At 40.6% G+C, this 23,865-nt stretch overlaps 1 protein-coding gene across 2 annotated transcripts in view; it reads right to left on the reverse strand.

The window, feature by feature from the left end:
* Positions 1 to 23,865, reverse strand: part of PRKCA (protein kinase C alpha) — a 146,482-nt gene that overhangs the window by 86,273 nt on the left and 36,344 nt on the right. For both annotated transcript variants that reach the window (XM_039715914.1, XM_039715915.1), the window contains exon 3: positions 1,598 to 1,680. In XM_039715914.1, coding sequence (XP_039571848.1) covers positions 1,598 to 1,680 — 83 coding nt within the window. The remainder of the gene's footprint in view (positions 1 to 1,597; positions 1,681 to 23,865) is intronic.

Here is a 23,865-nt window from a genome sequence, read left to right on the forward strand (position 1 = left end):
TTTGGATTATTCTCCTTGTGGTTTTAGGACTGACCAAAGTAAATCAGAAATCATCTCCTGATCAGAAAATGTAGGTACATAGCTCATACCTACGGATCACTGCTTACAGGTATGAACTATATCCAGAGAACGAGGAATTCAGCAGATATCTTTAACTGTTCAGACTTTTGCTGGAATTGTGGCCCCTTTGGGCCCTACAGGGGTTTTGCCATCAACAATCTCCAGCCAGGTCAGGGTGAGAACATCACCCACACAGGGCTGACCCGGGTTTCAGCCTCTCTGCAGCTCAAGACACTTCAAATACACAACTCCCCAACTCCAGAAGCCTGCTTTAGCTGTTAACTACATTTACAGAGCCAAATGCCCCACTGCAAAGCTTAAAGAAATCAGGAACTTTCAGAAAACAAAGGTTTGAAGAACAATTTTGGTTTCTTGCTCTTGCCTAACAAGTGTTTTTTTAGAAAGGTCTGTATCAGCTAAACAAGAGATACTGAACACTGCTATCTTAATTACACTTCTAACTTTAGCATTTTTCTTCTGCACCTAAATATAAATTATGTGAAATGTATTAAAATGGAAGTTTTAAAAATTCTTCTCAGTTCTTCAACATTTCCCCATATTTAAATTTAAAGATGAGAGAACTTTTTAATATCTAAAATTTTCCAAAACCCCTTGTGGCTTCTGCCCATATATTGTTCACTGACCTCCTGGCTGGCATATTGAAACAATTCATGAGAAGCTCATTAAAAGCTAGCAGGAAAATTCTTCTGGTGCATTTTATCAGAGGAGATAATAGCCTACAATCTAGAGCATGAATATGTGATAAGAAACAAAACAAAGCCATTCAGACAAAGAACACTTGGAATGTATTGTTCCCATAAGCAGATGTTAAATTACTTCACTGTAAAGTGGGATTTATAAAACCCAAAGAAATGTTATTTTTATGTGAACAAACGAGATCAGTTTATTATTTCAGCAGGGTGACACAAAGATCCTGCACATGTGTCTCACCAGGCAGGCAGATGTGTGGAGAGGAAAAACTGGTTGTGGACCAAAAATGCTACAGAAGTACTGACAGAGCAGGATGGAATGGGAGTAGCCAGACTCCTAGACTAGCTCAAACATGAAAATAAAATAAGAACCCAGTAAGCCAGCTGGCTCAAGATTAAATTGTCATTTAACTGGAGCTACAGATCTTTGTGTGCAGTGAGACAAGGACCAGAGACAGCTCAAAAGATACACTTTGAGATAAGATAGATAGTAAGAAAGCCCAGAGAAAGCTTCAGCCTTTCTGGGAATTGTTAATGTCAAATACATCCAACATAAAGAAAAGAAAATAAAATGCTGATTCATGGCTGGGTGAACGCCTCGGGGCTGTCACATTCTGAGGACACTGTTCTTGGTCACACACTCAAGCTCACTGCTCTTACCAAAAATAGATTTTTCAGTCCATAAATGTTCACTTCACAACTGTTAAAACCCACTTGGACTTAATTATCTGTCGTGAAGAACCCATTGATCCTGTCTGTAATCCACTCTCGGGGGTGTAACAATATAAATCTGAGCAGAGCAGGGTCTGAAATGTCAATGTACTCACATCAGTGTCGGGCCCCTTGTCAGCCCCAGGACAGGAGAAGGTGACGAACTCATGGCACCTCTTGTGAACCACAAAACAGCAAACTGGCAAAAAAAGGGGAAACAACAGTTAGAGTGGTTGGTGGTGGTGTTCCCTTTTTTTTTATTTTATAAAAAATATAAAATAAAACTTAAATATTTCACCTGTAAGTCAAGGAAAGCAAGCAGAGTGCCATGTAAAATAAAGACACAAGACACCAAGCAAACACTGTGATTAAAGAGGATATAACCATTCACATTTAAAAACCAAGAGGCTCTACACAATGATAAATCTTTAATGCTGGAGACAGCCCACAGTGCTCAAACACAGCGTGGGATGAGCAGCTCTACAAAGCCACATTTCCTGGATCTCAATCCTGCTCTGTCACAGGAACTGTCAATGTGCATCCAGGAGGCAGAAGTGAGGAATGTGAAGCTGGAACGAAACCCATCCTTGGGTGTGGGATTTGCTCCCCTGCACGCCTGGGGAAGGTCTCTACAAAAATCCAAATCTTTCCCAGTTAATTGTTTCTGTGAGGGACCAGAGCTCTCTGTCAGTGAGGCTGCTCTAGAGAACAAAGTGTTCTCATAGCACAGAATGGCAGGAGATAATGGGAAAAGAAAATTAGCTCCTGATTGCAATGTGAAACCCATTTAAAATTTATGAATGATCTCAAAGAACTTTTCTTTCTGAGATAAAAAAGTTCCTGCCATGGGATTGAGGCCGTAGGTTGTCACACAGGTCCCTCCAAACCACAGCAAAAGAACAATTTCCTTGAGGGTGCTTACTTTAAGGGTGAGTATTCCAGCTTTTCACCCCCACTATGGGTTCTTTCATAATATTAAACTTAGTTCAGATATTTTGAAATTGGTCCACATTTCAATGAAACAGACAATCAAGCTTTGAGATTGAAAAAACCTTGTAATAAACACTGTGCCATCGAACAGTGAGTCAGGAGACTATAATGAAATGATTTAAAAGTAATTCACAGCTTGTTTATAGGCAATGCATTCTCTGTATACTTGAAATTTTGCATTTCCAACACATAAAAACACATTATTTCCCAAATCTCAAGAATAAAATAGACTTAAATTGCTTAACAACTGCAAACATTAAATTTCCTCAACTACAGGAGAAAACATATTAAATTTACTAAATTGTTCTAAAGAGCTGATTGCACGAGGCAACTTTAACTTCTCTTTCCCATTTAAAACACCCTTGAATTTATTTATAAACAAACAGTGAAGCTGTGGGCAGGGGCACCTGCAGGTCACTGCAGACACAGCCTGATCCCATTAATGCCAGCCTGGCTCATCCCCACCCCTAAGTCTGCCTTTAAATCTAATCACCCTGCTCTCCCTCCCAGCTATTTTTCATCAGTATCCCATGCAGAAATTGTTTCCAACTGTTCTATTTCCGACATGGCATATGTTCATTCTTTGGGCAAAGGGAATAAAGTGGGTTTTGCTCCACTGATTCCAGATTAGCTCTGCTGACTCCACTTGAGCCACAGCTCTGGCTCAGAGGCTGCTGCCCACTTGTTTGTCTAGTTTGTTAATCAACCCAAATCCCAGTGAATCCTGCAATTATCATTTTGATGGTTTGTTTTCTACCAACTGAAAGATCACTAAGTGGCAATTACCATTAATATTACTTGCAGCTGAGTCATATTTTACTTTCAGATTATATTTTTGGTTCCAGATCTCCCAGTCTCAAGGACAATAGACTGATTTGTGTTTTCAGTAATAAACCACATGCAAAAAAATTTTAAAAAATTTAAATCTTGGTATATCCTTCAAAAAACAAAGAAGTTAACTAGTTTTTTTAAAGTTGCAAAATATAATGTGATAATCAATGCAAAAGATCTGAGACATATTATGGGAATATTTGAAAATTTGTAGAATGGAGCTGTTTCACCAATGCCTGCCATTCCAATTTGGACCTTGGAGTGGCTGCCCCAGCTCTGCCATTATTCAGCAATGTGTGTAAGGAAAACTGCATATCTGGGCATGTACTTTGGGCAGAATTTCTGAAACACCACAGCCACGTCCTATCTCTGAGCTGACAGCCTCTCAGAGCTCGGTGTGAAGGAATTCATTCAACCAGAGACAATGGTGACATTGTTTTTAATATGATTTAAGCATCGAGATAAAGACATGGGAAGAGGAGTGCCACTGTTTGCTCCAGCCCGTGAACTTCCCTGCAAAGGACACTCATCACACTGCAAGGGAAAGGACAATGCAGCTGCCAGAAGAAGCAAAGTACAGACGATTTATCATTTTGGACTTGGGCTACACCTCAAAACTGCGTGCTAACACTTTGAATCTCAGTGCTGGTTACTGAAGTCTCAAAACTGAATTTGTGCTCAGCCTAATAACAGCCTTTGCTAGGAGCTGATGTGGGCAACTCAACATGGACAGCCTTGATTATTTTTCCTTTATTTCCCATTTGTAAAGGGTGACTTATCTCCAAAGAGCCTGGTTCCTTAATAGGTGATCTAAAAGCATCAGATCTGTCTCACCTTTTGAGAACACTCAAAAGAAAACCAAACAGTTCCACACAGAAATAAATAATCCAAAGGGAAAAGAACAAGTGTCAACTGAAATCCATCTGACAGCCGTCATTTCTGTACATATAATTCAACATCCACATTTATAAGTTGAAATCCAGTCATTGGACTGTATTTTAGCATTTGTTTTTAGTGTTTTCTGTATTTCATGGAGCAACACAGATCTGGAGAACTCATGTAAAAATTTCCTTAGTTCAGCTAAGTGCAAACAAATTGTCATCTGCCCAAAACAACATGCCATTTTTATTTTTTTTTTTTAGGAATAAAGATGAAAAATAACCTCTCACTTGTTACTTGTTTTGAGGATGTTAAGAGCTTCACATCACTTACAGCAGCTGTTAGGAAGTCACATTATGTTCACCACCTTCATGTAATGAAAGTTGTATTACACTGCTTTGCAGAGGCTGCCAGGAAATTTGTTCCTTTATGCTTTACCATGAGCTGAAGGGAGCTGGCACACATTATGCAGAGAGCAAAGTGGCTCTCGAGGCTGACAGCTAAAATTAAAAAGAAAATTATTGAGGTATTTTCGTGTTTTGACAGCGTGATTTTGATCTGTGGTGTATATATAGAATCTGGCTGCGAGCTTCCCCCCTCTCCAGCTCTGGACTTGCTGGAGCCAAAGGTTCCCTGCAGCCCAGGGAGGGGAACAGGGAGGGATGCAGAGAACAAAACAGGCCTTGTGCTGCAAAACCAGACTGACTGCTCGCTCTCTGCTGGCATGTGGCATCTCCCTGGCTGCTCCCTGCCCTCCCAGAGAGCAGAAAATGCCAGCTGGGCAGCACAGAACCAAGGAGGAACCTGGCAGGGAGCACTCAGGGCATTCTCAGAGTAAACAAGCTGAAGATGCTCGACAGGGCTTGTGGGATTTATGGCACATAATGGAGAGCAATTCATTCTACCCAACACTGCTGTGACCAGGCAGAGCACTGAGAAAAACTTGTTGTTATCAATAATATATATATATGTACTGGTGTCACTTGGAGTTACAAGGCTCCACTGTAAATTTCCAGCTTTATTCCAAATTATGAGGAGTGAAAATATTATTGTGATATATGGTCGGGTGAGAGTTCTCTGCTAAAAAATACTTCTACTAATGGCTTGCATATATGACCCAGATGGATGGGACCAAAGTGAAGTACTGCAATCATAAATAACAGAAACAGAAGCAACCTTCTCTATTAGATGATCTATAAAGAAGAAAAGCCATTGCTGAGCCCACACATCACTCAGCCATATGTCTGAAGAGCTCCACAATCAGAAGCATTCCAAAGAACAAGGGATAAAAAATATCAAGACAAAAGTCACATGCTTTACAACTGAGAACTATTAGAAAAGGTCAAGAGATTTATTTTTTTTTTTAAATCACTTGTAAACTCCCACTTTTGGAAGAAAAAGAACAGAGTAGGTGAGCCTTTCCACTAGATATAAATAGCTCTACTACACCACAGTATTTATTTATTCAATAAAACAGATTCAGTGCAAACCTAAAGGGTGGAGGGAATGTATTTGCAGAGAGTCCAACTGAACTGCCAGTTACCATCTACAGAGAAATCAATGAGGCTTTTAGAGTCATCTTTGACTCTTTTTTGGAATCACACAGTTATTAAGGTTGGAAAAGAGCACCAAAACCATCAAGTCCAACTTTAAAATAAATACAACCATGCCCACTGAGCAATGGTCAAGACTATTGTCCCCGCTCAAATGGATAACATTTTAACCTGTGTAGAAATCACATCTTTTCCTGTCTAAACCACCCCCAAAGCTGTGGCTCCACTGCCATGGCATTACTGGGTGCCCCATAACAACAGGCACATAATTTGTTTCCAGGTTTCAAGCACTGATTGTTCCAGAATGTTGCAGTTAAGATAGAAAAATCATAAAGAAAGGCTTGATGAAATCAAGCCTGCTCTCCTAAAATCAGTGGCTGGCCTTGTCAAGCTAGCCTTTCCCATCTGAAAGCAATCCTGGTGTGAGCAGTTCATTAACATTACAATCTGTTCCTGGGTGAAAAACAACCAGCACCTGTATAAAGTGTTTTTACACTATTAGATGGAAAAATGAAATTTCTCACAAACAACTTTTCCTGCAGGTACGCCCTGGGGCTTTCAATCACCAATCAATAGAGGGTAACAACTTGTCACTAACTAATAAAGTAATTGGCAAGAAAGCTACTGACCAATTGGAGTCACACACGAGGTCTGTAAAACTGTATAAAAATGAGTTATGTGAATAAAAAATGGGCTTTTTCCACCATGAGGAAAACGGAGTTCAGCATTATTTATTCCCAGACCAGAGGAAGCAAAACTGGAGGGAAATAACTCTGTGTACACTCTGTTTTTATTGTTGGGGTCCTGCTTTGGGGCTTTTAAATAAGAGCTGACCCTGAACTGGACTAAGGAGCTCCCACAGAAGTTCAGGAAGAACAAAACCTGCTCTGGGTTACTCTCAGAGGGCTCCAGAGCACTTCAGAGGCTCTGCAGGAGGCTGGAGCAGGGAGTCACTGCTGTGTTGCAGTTTCACACACTCTGCATTCTCACTGAGGCCACAGCGTTCCCCCAGGGGCCCATAGCTGTGCTGCCCTGTGCCTTCTGCACAGCACCAGGCAATGAATGAAGGAACGTGGCACGTGTTACATCATCCCAAGAGTAAATACAGCAATTACAGTAAAGAGAAATAGGGTAGTACTTTAAAATAGATAAATCAATTAAATACCAACTGCATTTGTTATTTAAATAAGTACTGTTTAAATAAGTTTACTAGGAATAGATAAACAAGAAGAGCAATTAAGATACAGGATGTAACAATGTTTGTCTTTCTCCTCTTCTGAACATATTATAACTTGTAAAAATATAATGAAAATCCCTTTTAAATTAAATGTAACCGGGGCTGTAGATTATAAAGCAAACACAAGTCATAAGCAGCCCTACCTTTGACTGCTACCAACGTACTGAATCCACTGAGAATTTTTTAAAACTAAATTACCCTAACTTTTCCAACATATATAATTTATAATCCACCAGCTTGCTTTTGTGCCAGTGTTTCACCCCACCTAGAAGGAAGTGCTGTCCCAGGGGAGTAGCCAGGCTAACACTTACAACTGCTTTATGCAATCTTTCCACTTGGCATTTCCCACTCTTTTCTGACTAAACCAGCCTGGAGCCCAGCAAGACACAGTCTGTTCCAAGCTAAGACAGTGAATAAGAAAAACAACATCTCTGCCCATCACCTCAACCTGTTCCTAAGCTTCCTAAAGCTCTTCTGTGAGCCCCCAAGGTCACACAGCACTAACCTGTGCAGTGCTACGCATTCCCTGCCTCGTGGGCTACCTTCATTTTTGTCGTGGTTCCTGCAAAACTCAAGCTACTTCTCAAAAATCTACCCCGGGGGTAAGGTACAGAAATACCTCAAATCAATATTGATAAATTAGGGCTGATTCCTATTTCTAAAGGTCCATGTCTACCTGCTAATAATTGCTCTGCCTAATCTCAGATTCATACCTCTGACCTTGCTGTAGATTTTCTGCTTGGTCAAGTTCAATTAGACTAAAAAAACTCAGGTGGAGGACAGAAATAAGACCAGTGTAAACTTTGCTGTTCTTTGCTGTTTAATTTCTCTCTTTTTTCTTCTTTTTTTTTTTTCTAATTTGAGAGAAAGTAACAGTTATATCTTATTTGTGTGAAAGGATTATACAGATCGTCTGGACAGTCTTAACCACTCAGGTCATTAACTCCTTTACACTAAGTAGAAAACAGATGGATGTCTCTGGTAAGCTGGCTTTGCAAGCTCCACAACAGTGTGCAAATACAGGCTGTGTGCCTGGCAGGGAATGCATATGCATTTACATTTACCCAAACAACTTTGGCAGACCTGGCAGTGCCGTGGGATAAAATGATAAATATATACCTGCACATTTTAAATTAGAAATTTATACCTAACACGCTTTAGAACCAGTTTGGATTTAGTAAAATACCTCACGTAATATATTCAGATCTGTTTGAATACTATATTCAGATACATATTATAACAGATTTGTCATTTCTGCCTTCCACACAGGAAAAAGAAGGTACATGATACAGTTTATTCTACTAAAACTTCAGCACGATATTTGCAAAACTGAGGAAGGGTTTCAAAATATTAGAGGATTTAATGTAATATGAAATATTCAGCCCTGTTTCAATCTACTTGTTAATTATATACTTTCTGAGACAGAGACCACTGTTTCTATGTAAAGCCCTCACTAAAATTTCACAAAACCATTAATCTCTCTCCTTTGAGGTGTCCCATTTTATAAATGAATAATAACCCAGAAACCATCTATCAAAACCTGTGCTGAAATAGCTATTTTGAGAACTTGTACCAACAAAAAAGGTGACCCACAATCACAGACTTTTCCTATCACTTCTGCAGTTTGAATTCACTTCAGCTGAAGAAGCTGCTCTGTTAATGTGTTTTCTGCAGCCACAAAGCCCCTCTGGGTGCTGCTCTCATCTCTCTGGAGCAGAGCACAGGCTCAGCAGTGAGGAACAGCACAGCTCTTCCAATTAAAGAGCCAGCACAATAGGAGAGCCCAGAACTGCTTCCTGGGAACGCTGAGCAGTTGCTCTTCAGATTTTTCAGCTATTTCAGAATGACCCCAATTGCAGAAATGGGATGTCTTAAACAGAGCAGCTCCTTCAGTTTGAGGCAGCACAAACCCAAGGGCTGGGAGGGGGAACAGGAGGAAGGAGCACAGGCTGTACATATTTTAAAGCTGTATAAAATGATGGGATACAAGCTGAAACCAACTCTCCAGAATGCAGCTGCTTGTTCTGTAATACAGCTTGAATGCCAGAAACTGACAGCAAGCAAAGAGCTTTTGGAAAATCACAGTGGCAGCCTCTACAAGAGAATGTCCCACAGTCACATCGTGCAGCAGGAAAAATGAGGTTCTCAGTGAGTAAATCACCTCTGGAACCAAGAGCAATGGTTTTGCTCTTACAAGAGCAGCCAGTGTCCCACGGTGCCTTCTCCCAGTTCTGCATCCACCCCCAAGCTCAGGACCAGCTGGGCACAGCCTGGCCCAGAGCTGCTCCTCGCTGCCAGCCAAGCTGAAAACAGCTCTGGTCTCTCGGGGGAATGCATGAACACAAGCTTCTGAAATACTTATGTGGCTTCTTAATCTTTCACCTGACATTAAATCACCCCCATGGTCAATTGAACACAGCCTGGGCCACGCTCCCAAGGATGGCTGAGCCCCCTCGCAGCTCCAAGTGTGGAGAACAATGGAATAAGGAAAGCACACTCACACTGTGAGGGTCTACCATGAACCCTTCAGTAGCAACCTCATAGCTTGCTGTTCCCAGCATCTTACTTCACAATTTAATGATACCCAGCTGTAAACCAAAGCATTTCCTGCGAGTACAGTTTGTAAGGACACCAATACAGTAAGTGAAATTCCAGAGCTGAGTGCCAAGAGCTGAACATTGAAGTGTTTTGGGATATTTTGAATTTAGGCTTTCAGTTGTGTTTGAGAAACCCTATAACATGCTAACAAAATTAATGAACCTCCCTTGCCAGCAAACACAAGCCACACACCAATTTAATTATTGCCAGATAATGTTTATTTTTCTTCAGGATGGCAAGAAGTGAGGCCAGGATGACACAAGCTGTTCAAAACACCAACAGAGCCATACCCTAAGCACTGAACCACAAGAAATAAACTTCCTGCAATACCTGTTGGGACACAATCCTCACTGGAGATTTGGATGGGGAGACTTGAGAGGCTTTGAGGGGACAGATGATCAGCAGATGACTTCAGATGTGAAGTGATCCACTGCAAGGTGCAAAGGAGGGGGTGGGATGATGGCAGAAGGTGTCACACAGCAGCAGCTCGTGTTGCTCTGTGGTAAATGAGCCTCTCACCTGCTCTCCTCTCCAGGTTTTTGGATGACTACAGCCTCACAGAGCCAGCAGCCACCCCTGCCCTGAGGCCTCCACACCTTCCATTCCAAGAAAACAAAACCACCCATTATTTTGGTTTGTTTTGCCAGTAATTATTCTCTGCCTGTCTAAACCTACCAAAAGTGTGTCTAGAATAGAGAAGAGCATTTTAAAACAGAAAGGTTAGAAAGACACAGCTGAAATTTTCAAAGGATATGGAGGGAAAAGATAAGTTCAGCTCTTTTTGCACATAAAGATTGCTAATAAAACCAACTGATAATTCCTGGTTACTAACTAAAACCAGCTAATAATTCCTTTAGACACTTTTCTCAAAGAATTCAAGCTAGTTTTTTAAACTCTATCCACCCATTCTCTTTCAGCAGTAGTATTATATCAAGAATTTGCAAAGATTTTGTTAATTAAAATTTTTCCAGTTCCTGTTTCTCTTCATTATTTCCATGTTACCCAACAGATGCCCAATATTTGTTGCAAGTCTTATCCAATTACATACATCTTATTAAGGGGTCATCTGCTAGAAACTTCAATATTGCCTTCCTGCTCTCATCAGTCACTGCAAACATTTCATCTCAAAGAAACTGCAACTTCTCAGGAAGAAAAACAACATACACAAAAAATGTGAACTCCAGATTAGACTAATTACTGTTAGAAATTTGTTGCCAATGTAAGACAACACATGAGACAAAACACTGAGAAACCAATTAAAGAATTAAGAATATTCACCCTCAGATTTCTTTTCCACAGTATGTTTGGTGGGTATATTATTTACTCATAACAAGCAGATTAATTTTGTAGGTTTGTAAGTTATCAAAATTTCATGGTTGACTAAAAGACATAAGTTACAGTAATTCATTCCAAGAGCAAAAGTGATATTTATAAGAAGTACCTGTGGGCTCAGAGGTTGGCAGTACATAAATAACAAAATATGAAACCATGGAAACATGCCATTTAATTATGAAAAAATGATTTATATTTGCCGTAAACCATTTAATGAAAAAAAAAAATAAATTCAAAACAAAGCAGGAGCTGAGATGGGGAGGTTTCCAGCAAGAAAACCTTATGGCAACAGGAAACAGTGGAATTTTTGACCAGGTAGAATCACAGAACCATGGACTGTTTTGGGTTGGAAGGGACTTTAAAATCATCCTGTCCCACCGTGTGCCATGGCAGGGTCAGTTCCACCATCCCAGGCTGCTCCCAGCCCTGTCCAGCCTGGCCTCGGGCACTGCCAGGGATCCAGGGCTGCTCTGGGCACCCGTGCCAGGGTCTGCCACCCTCACAGGGAAGGACTTTTCCTAATTTCTAATCTAAACCTTCTCAGTTTGAAGCCATTGCCCCTTGTCCCGTCACTACAGACTTGTGAATTCTCCCTGTAACTTCTGAAGGTACATTTTGAAGATGAATTGAGAGCACCGGCTCAGCACTGGCCCAGCTCAGCTCTGGCTCTGAGCCCAGCTCTCAGCCCTCCTGAGCTGGCCCAGCCTGGCTCAGCACTGGCCCAGCTCAGCTCTCAGCCCTCCTGAGCTGGCCCAGCCTGGCTCAGCACTGGCCCAGCTCAGCTCTTGGCTCTCCTGGGGCAGCACATCCTCAGGCAGAGCTGACAGAGCCATCATTTCCTCACTCATGGTTAAAGAACCACTTCACTTTGACATATGGCACACTGCTGTCAGAACCAGTGGCCCTGCCTGCTTGTTTCTACGTCCAAACACTTAGGCAGTGCATTTTTTTGGCTATGTTAGGTTTTAGCTGAAGCAGTTCCCCAAGTTAGCTCAATACACAGCACATGGAAGTTCAGACAGCACAGAAATAGAACTGCAGGACCACCAGAGTAGCTGAGATTTATACCAGGGAAAGTATCCCTGACAAAAACCTGTATCAGTGTTGAAACTCAACCCTTCTGGCATGATTAGGTCAAAGAACTGAGATGATTTCTTCACTGCGTCCATGTGGCTGACAAAGATCTCAACGCATTTTTAAGCGGAGACAACACTCATAAAACCTGATAATTATCTCAAAATGCTCCCCAAAATTTAGTCTATGTTTGAGCTCTTCATCCTTAGAAACAATCATGGCTATTCTTGTTACTAAGTCATATAAAACCCTGACTGTGAAAATTGTATAAGAGCATTTTCCACTGCATGCTCATGACATATTTGTGCAGTCTTTCCTGGCTCACTGAAGCAGCAATATAAACAGCATTTCTTAGTTTCTGTCAGATAGACTGAGTAGTATTCTCATGATATGGAAAGGTAAACACTATTCCCTCTCCCATGTATTTACTAAAAGCAATATATTAGCACAAATGAAAAATTAGGCACGAATGTCAGTGATAAATTAGCTGACATTCACTCGAGAATATTGCTTCCAACAGGCCAAGAATTTTCAAACAGCAGTAAGGGCCTGGAATTCAGTAAGCCATGACTCAAGCCAAAATAAAAAAATTACAAGAAAGATGAGATTTCAACTCATTCCCACTCACCACAGAACATGCATTAAGGGTCTGCAGAGAAAAAGGGAAGCAAATCAATTTCTGTCATTACTGTCTTTGCAGAGTGGTTTTATTCAAGGTTTTACTGCCTGGCATAGGAACTTTAGAAGTGAGGTCATAAAGGGCATAAAAGCAACTGAAAAAAAATTAAAGCAGTGTGTGATTAAACATCAAATCTATACCTTGGTAAGGAAAACAAGAGCCAAAGTTTAATCTTCAGGTTGTCAGTTTTTAGAAGCACTGACTACTAACAATTAAAATAAGAAATCCTTCTATTTTTCATGGGGGTTTAAAAATAAAACAACTTTATTAATAAAAAAGAAAACCACTGAAGCCACTTCCTTTTGAACTTTAAAGTTTGTCTGACCTGAATAATAACAATTTCCCCTAACCAGCTGTCCCCCTTCTTACTTACACTGCAAAAAAGCAATGCATTTTTTTACAATATGCATTTAACATAATTAGAAACTACAGCTTAACAAAGTCTCCATAATACACTTGTGGGTGCCTGAAATGTCATATTATTCCAGAACTAATAAAAGTACTTGTGGATGTATCCATTTTAAGTGTTAAGTCATTGCTAGAGGTGTTATATAAATAAATCATCTCACTAGGTCTGAGGATAAGTTAAAAGGATCTATTTTATTTTTCTGCAGAAAGAATTAAACATGTCAGAAATGTATCACTGGACTCTGCTTAACTGTAGCACTCTGCTGGACTTCAGTGAGCAGGGGAAGCAAGGGAAAGAAAACCTCAACCAACAGAAGCCAGCACTTTTTACTGAAGGGGTATTGGGGACAGCTAAAGGTGATACAGAGACTCTGTTATTAGAAGGTATGAAAAGACACTTTATTGTTAGAAATTTACAGTTCTTATAGAAATAATGGTGGACTTAAGACTTGATTGGTTTTTAGGAATTTTCTCTCACACTACTGGTGAACTATGAATAGCACACTCTAGAGAACTATGTCTATAAACAATGGTTACAGAAAGAGAGATAATAATTGTTTGAATTTTTTCGTCTAAGTTTCTTACAGCTTTTACACATCTTCCCAGGATTTTCCTGGGAGAACCATGCTTCTCTCTGTTCAGAGGATATGTAATTACTGCAGGCACTGGCTGTGGCACACAGCCCCAGGTGACACCTGGGAGCAGTCAGTGGGTGGCACAGAGCACAGGGGCACAGCCCTGCAGGGCAGCACAGCCCAGGGGCTGCTGCCAGCCACGAGCCACAGGGACAAACCCCTCTGCAGGCAGGGCTGTGCCCACCTGTGCAAGGACAGCACCACAAAGGCAAGAAAACACAAATAATGGTGACAAAGGACATATGTCAGCAGGGCTGGTGAGTGGCTCCCAGGAGCCCACTGGGAAATGACACAGAGATCAAAATTAAAGCACTTCAGGGGCACAAGTTTCTTTGTTGGGCTCTAAAGCACAGGCAGTGACAATGGGAAAAGAAGAAAACTGAAAGCAGGACAAAACCTCCAGGTCTATTGGACAGGGTACGTGATGCAAGTCACCCCACTGCAGCAGTTCCTCAGAGCTCCTGTCTGTGTTTTCACACCTCTTGCTTCCCAAATCACAGAATTCAATGCTGAATTCAATATTCAATGTTCAATGTCCAAGTTCTAACAGAACAGTGCCTCTACTTGGCAATGCTGCTCATTAGATCTCAGTTTGGAAACAAAGATCATTCCACAGCTAGTCTGGAGCAAGATAAAAAAGCCACTTTTTCCCCTTGCAAGATTTGAATTTAAGTCGTTATAATTAATAGCTTGAGTAATACCCTTTTACATAATGCAGCTCATTCATTACATCTCACCCACACTTAAATGCTGTTTCATATTTCTGATGGTGAATATTCCATTATTTCAGCCAAAAATAGTTTTTATTTTCAATCACTTTATGCCTTGTAATGCTGCACACTGCAGGGTGCTTAAATCCTTCACAAATTGAGTAAAATAATGCAGTAAAACTGTATGAAAGCAAGTGATTTATAGAAAACTGCATGTTCTCTCTATAAACAATGTGACACTGTTAGAGATGCAGATGGAAAATAACAAATTCCAGGAGGCTCCAAGTGGCATGCAAGCAGATGAATTCTGCATGAGTTATGCTGAAGGGGTATAATAAATGTACAAGTAATTTCAGGCTCCAAAGTTTGGACAAGTGCATCCCACACACAGAACAGTATCATACATCAATAAACTACAAGAGAAGAGAGCAAACTTGCATTAATACCTGGATGCACTGTGGATTTTCAGTGTAGCTGGAACTTTGCTTTAAAGCTATCACGATTAATTTGCAAATATGTAATTCCTAAAGTCAGTGGAGAATGGGCTTCAAAAGGGACTGAACTGTCTTAGGCAAATGGCCAGGAGAGAGGCAGGGAATGTGAGAGGTCACAAAAGACTCCAGCCAGACTCTTTCCATAGAAAGTTTCTTCAGGAAATCAATTTATTCACCAGTCTGGGTGAAAACATTCCTTCAAATTGGAGGGCAAAGCTACAATACCCAAAGCCTACAATTGCAGTGCCGCGAGAATTCTCCTGTGACACAGACTGACTGTGCTTGATGGGCAGAAAACAACTAAAAACAAGATAAAAACGAGATAAAAACAAGCTCAGCCTGTCAAACCCTGCTGAAGAAAGGAGCTGTAGTTGCACAGGTGCTTCACGTGGGCACAAAGCAGCAGCTCTGCTGAAGGAAACCTTTCCAGCTGCCCATTCCTGCCCTGGACCAGACCCTTGCTTTTGCAGACACTCCTGGATGAGCAGGCACAAATGCATTTTCCCATCCAAGCATTCCCTCCTGGGCACATTACACTGTTTTTATGCCGATGCAGCAAAATATTCCAAGGATTGGTGAGCAGGAAATCAGCCAGGGAAGGGCCTGAACTGCAGCTCCAGGACAGGACCAGGCTCTGCCAGTTTGGAGCAGCTGACCTGGGTTGTGCAAGGACACCAGAGCCTCCACCAAAGGCTCAGCACATCCACAGCAGAAACCACCGAGGAAAATGGGGTTTTGTCCCATCTCCCCAGCAATCTGCTTGCCCTTTATTTTATCATTATCCACCCCTAGAGCTAAAGGTTGGACTTTGCATTCATTGTTAACTGTTAAATTCTGGGCTGCCCGAGTTCGGTGGATGCGGTTGGTGAGGATTTCTACAGCTGGAAACCCAACGGATGCATTTGTTCTGAAACTCACTGACTGGTTAAAACCCGTTAAAAACAGATTTGTGAAAGTGACTCAGGATTTGGAACAAACTGAAGATGAGTAACAACACACAATGAACAGAAAGAATGTGTTGTATTATTTTTAAAACGTGTGGCACTGACAGCTCGCACCGACCCTGCTGAGGACAGAGCCCAGTTCCTTCCTTTCCTTGCCTTCACATTTGCTTCCTTCTCTGCACTTCCTTAAGGTTAAACTGCAGAATTTAAAGGGTTTTTTTTTACATTTTTGTCTTGGACATACTTCTGCTAAGCAACAGCTGACACTACAACTAATAATAGTAATGCCAGGTATTGCTGTAATCAGGAATCCATGGTTCATTTCCCTGCTGCATAATGGAACCTCATTCCCATTTCTGCAAAACGGAGTTTTTAAAACAATTTAAACTATTTCAGTTATGTTAAGCTTCTGTAGAAAAGCCACAAAAAATACAAATTTTTCTTTGAAACTACTGCTGCGTGGTGTAAATTGGTATTTCATATATTTATTTATTTTGTTTGTGAGAGACAACAAAAGATTGTATTTGTCTTAAAAATACAAAAAGGGGTTTTTTTTCTTTGTTTGGGTTTTACAACTATTCACAGAGACATTAACAGAGTAAGTCTATTAACAAGTGCAAGGGGTATCACAAGTTCAGTTGTGGTAATTAGTCATATTTCAGCTTTAAATGAATCTCTGCTCCAAAGAAAAAGATTATGGTTTTTCTTCTTGCTCTATTACCCAACTGGCATTTAAGTCAATCTGCTGAAAGTGTATCTGCTTCAATGGAAGCTCAAAATAACCTATTAAAGGAATATGCAAATCTCTGAGCTTTTTGGGATTTTTTAATACTTTAATCTAATAAGAACATTTTACATGACTAAGAAATTCTGGCTGAATCTGTTATTCAGCTCTCCTTTAGCTCTGCCATTAATTTCATTTTTGCTGTCATGAATAGGACAACAAAAAAAGAAAAAAACCCTCTTATTTTACTGGCAAGACGTTTATAAGAAACGTCAAGTTCTTGTACAGGTTGCATGAAACAAAGCTTCATGCCAAGACATATTCCTGATGTTTAATACAGTAAGGAAAGCCTTTCCACAGAGGATGGAATCAAAGACTCAGCGAAAGGTTTGGCTTGGGTGGGATCTTAAAAATCACCTCATCCCACCCCTGCCATGGCAGGGACACCTTCCACCATCCCAGGCTGCTCCCAGCCCTGTCCAGCCTGGCCTTGGGCACTGCCAGGGATCCAGGGGCAGCCACAGCTGCTCTGGGCACCTGTGCCAGGGCCTGCCCACCCTGCAAGAGTTTCCTCCTGATGTCTGATCTGAGCCTAAAGCTGGCACACCACAACTGCTTTATTCCAGTTCGGATGGGACCCAGCACTGCAGGGCATTCAGGGTTTCCCCCTGCATGAAAATGCTTCATCAAAAAGTTCCTATTCCCCAAATCCTACCAGGAAAGATGACCTTTCACCTCTGCTGTTAAAGCTGCACCAGGAAATTAATTTTGTGCTGCTGCTAACAGATTTGATAAATACATGCTGGATATAAGGAATATGGAAGGATATTGATTAGCAAATGGTCTCCTGCCACCAGCTGGGTCTCCACTGCCAGCTGGGTTCTGCTCCCTTGCAAGAGTCAGTGAATCACCAGACCTTACAGAGAGGGGGAAAAGGAGGCTGCTGTGCATTAGTGGCAAACTGTGAGTTCACTCATTACTAAAAAAAAAGAAAAGAACCAGATCTACACCTCCAAAAAACCCCATGTAGATCAAAATACTGGCTCTTTACACTTCACAGCACTTGTAAATTAGTCATTTGATGTAAAACAAATAGAAACAAAGAGAAATAACATAAGTAAGAGTTTAACTTTGTAATAGTTTATGTTGTGCATTAACTAGCTCAATTTTTTGGAGCAAGATGCAACCAAAACCTGTCAAACTTCTATTATACTTGTGTTGTTTTGACAGCAGCTGGCACACACTGTTCTGATTTACAGAGATGCAGATTTTAGCTTGTTTTCAGGAGTTTTTGTACAACACAAATTGGCCTGTTGTGCTTTCTGTTGACATCTTCATTTCAGGATCTTACGTGTAAGACTTCGTTAAAGGGTTTTTAAAATGGCCTATGGCAAAAACTACAAAAATGAAACCCCACACCGCCTCTTCTCTGAAGTAGGAAAATTATTCCTACTTCAAGGTAGTTATTCAATTTGATTCAGGAATTATTAAAGCCTCAGCATCCTCAGGAGACTTTTAGCCTTCTCAGTGAATGATCCCTCTCAGCATTCTTCGTGCATTTAAATTCTACTTCCAGCTATGCTGCACACATTCATCATTCTGCTGGCCAGGAATTTACAATAAAGCTTGATTTGCTTTAAGAGGAAAAAGCATTTCTGTTCATGTGATGGCTTTGTTCACACTGGTGTTAATAAATTTGTGTTAATGTCCTCCCAGCTCCTCCAAACACCACGGGAGCAGAGCTAATGGACACTGTCAAAACAGAACCAGGTTTTCACTTTTGCTGAGCAACACACGACTTGGTTTCTCTCTTGTTTACCATTGCCATTTCTTTGTAAATAAAATTGTTATCTTTCTTGGCTGGAGCATTATGACTCAGCAAGTCACAGCAGGGGGAACCTGTCCTGGGTTGCCCAATGATTACAGGTTTATAAATGAGCACCAGTGGGATTCATTGCATGTGCACGTTTAGACATTGAACAGAGGTTGGGTTTGTTTGGGCTTACAGCTCTGTAATCAATAGAGGGAAGCAGGCATGTCTGCTAAAAGCAGTGCTTCATCCTGATGTAAACTGCTTGCATTATGTGGAAAAGTAAAAAAGAAAAGTATTAGAAAAGATGGATGCTACTCTCCTGTAATAAATTCTTCAGGATAAGATGAATCACATCTGAGGAGAGCTCACTCCTCTCCTACAGAGGGATCCAAGACATCTCTCAGTGCAACATTTACAACATTGGTGTTTAAATGTGAGCAGATTCATCTCCTGGAGTAGGTTGGATAAAGTAAACTAAGGTTGAAATGAATAGGATAATCTGTGTATGCACTGAGCTGGGAGCCAGCCCCTGCTGCTGTGCCTGGCTCTGCCCCGAGCCAGGAGGATCCCCTGTGCTGCTGGGACCAAACAAGGACTGACGCTCTGCCTCCTGCTTCCATCTGCACCACACTCACTGAAGACTTCTGAGCTGGGCTTTGAGGTTAAAAACTGCTTTTTGCCTGTTCTGGAGCCTGAGTGCTGCCCTCCCGTCACACAGCCAGGGCTCAGCCATTGATCACATCGCCTTTGAGCCTCCTCCAAACACACAGGGAGCTGCAGGGAGCTCGTTTAGGGCCTGGGTGTGTGTAAGGACAGGCAGACCAAAGTCCCCTATAAATAGAGCACACTGACTTTCAGTCCTTTCAGCTCATTCCTTCCCTTTTTGGACTGATTTCTGGCCATATTATGCACGCTGAAAGAATAGATGCAAATTCCCCGGTGGCTATTAGTGTGTCTAGACTCATTCATTGACCCAGATGATGTCTTAATTGCCTCTTTTCTATCTGATGGGGAAAATATACTCCAACTTTTCCTGGTTGCAAGCTTTGCCATTAAGTTTTCTGACTGAAATCAGTGAATTTAATGAAAATTGGTGATACTCTGTGTTCTCTGGGATTGAGTTATGTGCAGCACTTACCACAGGCTTAACAGGACTCACAGGGAGCCTCTGCCCATCTAAATGTTTCACAACTTCAATTTTTGGGGCTCTTGGCTGCTAGACAAGGTAGTGGCTGTGAAACTTATACCTTTGTATACAATATACTGGGTTAGCATGAACAAAATAATTTTAACTTACATGTACATTTTAATAATTTTTCAGAGGTGTACCATACAAACTGCCTGTAGATTTACAAATTCACAAACCAGTACTGTCTGACCATGTTCTGCATAGAAATTCCAAGAGGAAAATAAAATGGAGCCAGAGGTTTTGGTGTAACTTCTGCTACTACTATTTTTCAAGATAATTCATTTATTTTCTCTTTGTATGGCTGGGCAAACTCGAAGAGCAGCCTGCCACTACCAACATTAGCAATGCAATTTTGGGATTAACTGGTAAGAAATTTGAATTTCCAAGTGGAAATCTGTGTTCATGTGATAGGGCTTCATTTATAGTAAGGAGCCTGCTCCTCAAATGAAGCAACACATTGGGCAGTTGCATCATTTCATGGTTTTAAGATTAAAAGAGCCTAAGAGGCTTTTGGACTGCATGCTGCATCAAATTTACACTGCTGCAGCAGTCAGCACTAAAAGCCAAAAAAGTATTAGTAGATTTAGCAGATTTAAGCAAGGATGCATTTCACTGATTACTTCCTGCTAATGTAATTTTGTTTTAATCATTTGAACTATTAATACATCATTTGTATCACGAAGATAATAGAGGTACAGTGCACACTGTGTGTGCTGGGTCACTTACTGAGTACTTCCATCCCCGTGGAATTTCCAGGTTGAATAACAGGCTTTTATACAAAAAGCAATCAGCAGGTCACAACGTTAACCTCTTATTCCAATCCCTTCTCTGCGTAATGCCCAACAGAAACAGTAATTGAAATCTACTTTAAAAAGTCTCCTAGGTCTCCAAACTGGAAGAAAGAACGAGGACTTTGCTGTTGCTTTATCTGGGCAAAAGAGGGAAGAAGTGCCCAGGACCATGGGGATAGCTCAGCCCAGCTAAGGGGCAGGAATTCTCCTCCCTCAGTGCTTTTTTTGTGGGAGCAGTGTGACTTAGCCGCCAAAATATTATTTTTTATTCATTTTTAGGACTTTATGTGTGTTCCAGCACATACCTGCACACAGAAAATGAACAAAAAACCATCACAAAGTGGTATTATAATAAAAACTTGAAATCAGCTATGCTCTCTAACATGAAATTTTTGTTCCTTTGCTTAACACACTTAATACTCTTTTCCATTCTTTCAACTACTATTTTTATTCTGCTCAAAACATGACTGTCTTCAGGGACAACATGTTCATTCAAAGTATGAATGTTTCATTCACGGCCTTCGACAGCCTGGAAAAGAATTTGACTGCAGAATTGAGAGATGTGTATTTCCCTTCCGCCCAGTCCCATCATGAATGATACTCTTTCACACCAGTTGAAGTAATTTCCTGGAAAAATATGACTGCTACCATCCTTTGCCTCTTCCTGGCTATAATTTTTCCCTTACCATGTTCTCAAAAATGTATTTATTTTCCCATTTACCATTATTCTCTAAAATGGATACAATCAGGCAGCAAATTCCTCCTTGGTGTGGCTGATCACAGGACATTTTATATCAGGGTATCTACAGAACATTTAGACTAGAGGAGGTTCTATATTTCTATTTTTGGGGAACTTTCTCGCTTCCTAAGCTGAATTTTCAAACTATTAACATGAACTCTGAACGTAATTTTCTCCTGTAATAAATCAGCATCAAAAATGATCCAGCAAGAATATAAACAAAGTCTGTAACCAAAACACACGGAGCCTTCCTGCCAGTCTAAATCTTGTCATTTAATTCATTTCAGACATGACTTCTGCTGACAGCTCTGTCCTGTCTGATGCAGGATTTTCCCTCCACCTCAGCTCCATGTCAGGCAGGAGGAAGTTTGTAAGCAGCAAGTTACAGCCAAATTTTAGGTGTTACACAGCAAAGATGTTTTCAAGAAATTCCTGATTTAGGTCTAATAAAATAGCATTTTACCAGAACAGTTATAATGGGAAGCATTGTCAAGAAATGCATGCCAAAAATTATTTTTAAAAGAAGTTTTCTGTAAAATATGGCTGAATGAATGACTCATATAGTTCCTTTTATAACTAATTTCCAGTACAGATTGAAATGAACATTTTTTTCGGTAATTTTCCAGTAAAAAACTTGTTCTAAACATCATTCTAAAGAAGTTACATCAGAAATACGTGAAGTTTGAATGCTTCAAGAGTTGTGTAAGAAAAGAAGAGCGTACAAAGAGCTCCAAATAACTAAAGGATATTTGTGGTGTAGCTCAGTATCAGGAGAACAAGCTGAAACGACTCCTGAGGTTTCTCCCTTTTCACAACGTATGAAACACTTCAGTGATCTGAGGCAGCAGAACTATCACGACTTTCTCTGAGACACATTCCAAACATTTCCCAGCCCTGACCACAAAGTCACCCCTTGGCAGAGGACGTTCACAAGGTGAATTTTGCTGGGCCAGAGAATGAAACCACTGCCATCCCCCCAAACTGAGCAAGGGAAAATCCCCAAACAGTTTAACATTTGCCCAGTGCACGTGGGTTTAATTTTAAAACAGCAAAAAAGCATTTGAGGCAGGGGACTTGGAGCCCTGGAAGCTCCTGCTGCGTGGAGCAGCCAGATTCCAGCAGAATGCCATTTCCATTAGGAGCTCCCTGCAGAATGCCAAGTTGCTGTGACAGGTACAGCCATGGAAGACAAACAAAAGCTTCTTGCACTGGGAGCCCCTGAGATTAGAAATGTCTTGATGAAAACTGCAGGAGTTAAAGAAAATTTTGCCTCGTTTTCCTCAGCAATTCAGAGTTTCACATTTAAAAGGTAATAAATGTCCTTTTCTGTCATCCATACTATAATTCCTTAAAGAAGGATTATTCAAATGTTCCTAAATATGGACAAATGGACAGAACAGAGACATTTACTGTGCTTTTAAAAATAATTGCTGACAAAACCAATCCAGTGATGATCATGTCTACATTTTTAAATGAACTATGAGTGGAATCAGCTTGTGCCAGTTCCAAGACAGACCCTGTATACCATCATAGTTCCTACATTTTCTGTTGGACTTTTGACATTCTTTGCCCTTTCTTTCCTCTAGCTTCTAAATACAGCTTGAGGTCTGCTAAAATTGACTTGTAATACATTTTATCTTTTGAATTATAGTACTTCATTCTTGTGAGGCAATAAAAAGAAAATTTATTTTGGACAATTGCAGAGAACCTTGCTGGAGTATGAAGTAGTTGTAAAATTGGAATCAAACCAGTGCAAGGGATTCTTGCTGGAAACTTTTTTTCTTCCTTCAGTTTGAGAAGGTTTAACCTATATTTTAGTATTGGCTTATCCTAAATTGTAAAAAATGTGGTCATGTGGAGAGTGTAAAATTGTAACATGTACAGTTCCCAAACTATGTTTGCTGGTGTGGTAACTTGCAAATGGCTTAAAAAAAATCTTAAAATGTTTGGCCCTTACTGGAAATTTGTATTTAAGAATTAAAATACCATTCTAATGGCTTAATGAGCTACACCGTTACTGAGTTGCAGCAGAACTTCAGGACTCGCAGGTTTCCAGTTTAGGTTTTCTAAGGACCCTTGTTTTCTGTCTGGTTTTCCATTTTTCATTAATGTCTGAATCAAAGGCCTTTGGAAGTTGCTGGGTGACTGCACTGAAAGAGTCCAACCAAATAGGAAAAGCCCTTCTGGAGGATGAACTGAAAAGGGAAGCAAACACTGTTTGTTCACCTCGCTGCTGCCTCAGCATGAATAAAGAGACCTTCAAAGTACACCAGAACTGTTTATTCAAAATATAAATACCTCCTTTCTTTCCTCTTTTGGCACAGCCTTTGAACGACCTAACCCAACAGCAAAGCATGGTGTTAATGAATTAGGGAGCTTACACCTATGTAAGGCAACTTCTTATAAAAAGAAATGTTTAAAATTCCATTTTTCTTGAAAGCTCTAATGCTGTTCCCTTCTACAGAGAACCCGTTCTGAATCTGAGCTCAAGCATTTGATTTTTGACATATTTTGACATTTGTCTTCAGTATCATTAACCTGGATAAATTGAGTTATTTGGGAACTCAAAGCAGACAATTGCAGAACAGAGGTATGAACAATAAAACAGGGAGCAGTACAAGTAAAAAAAGGAAAATAGTAAATTAAAAAAAAAACCCAAACACTTCAAAGAACATTAATGGTGGGCTCATGGCCAGGGTATGGGGGTTGCTGTCCCCAGCTTCAGTGAGGAGGCCCCTCAGGACACAGAAGGATGAACAGAATT

This window comes from Passer montanus, unplaced genomic scaffold (genome assembly GCF_014805655.1).
Source record: "Passer montanus isolate IOZ18808 unplaced genomic scaffold, ASM1480565v1 scaffold35, whole genome shotgun sequence".
NCBI classification, from domain to species: Eukaryota; Metazoa; Chordata; class Aves; order Passeriformes; family Passeridae; genus Passer; species Passer montanus.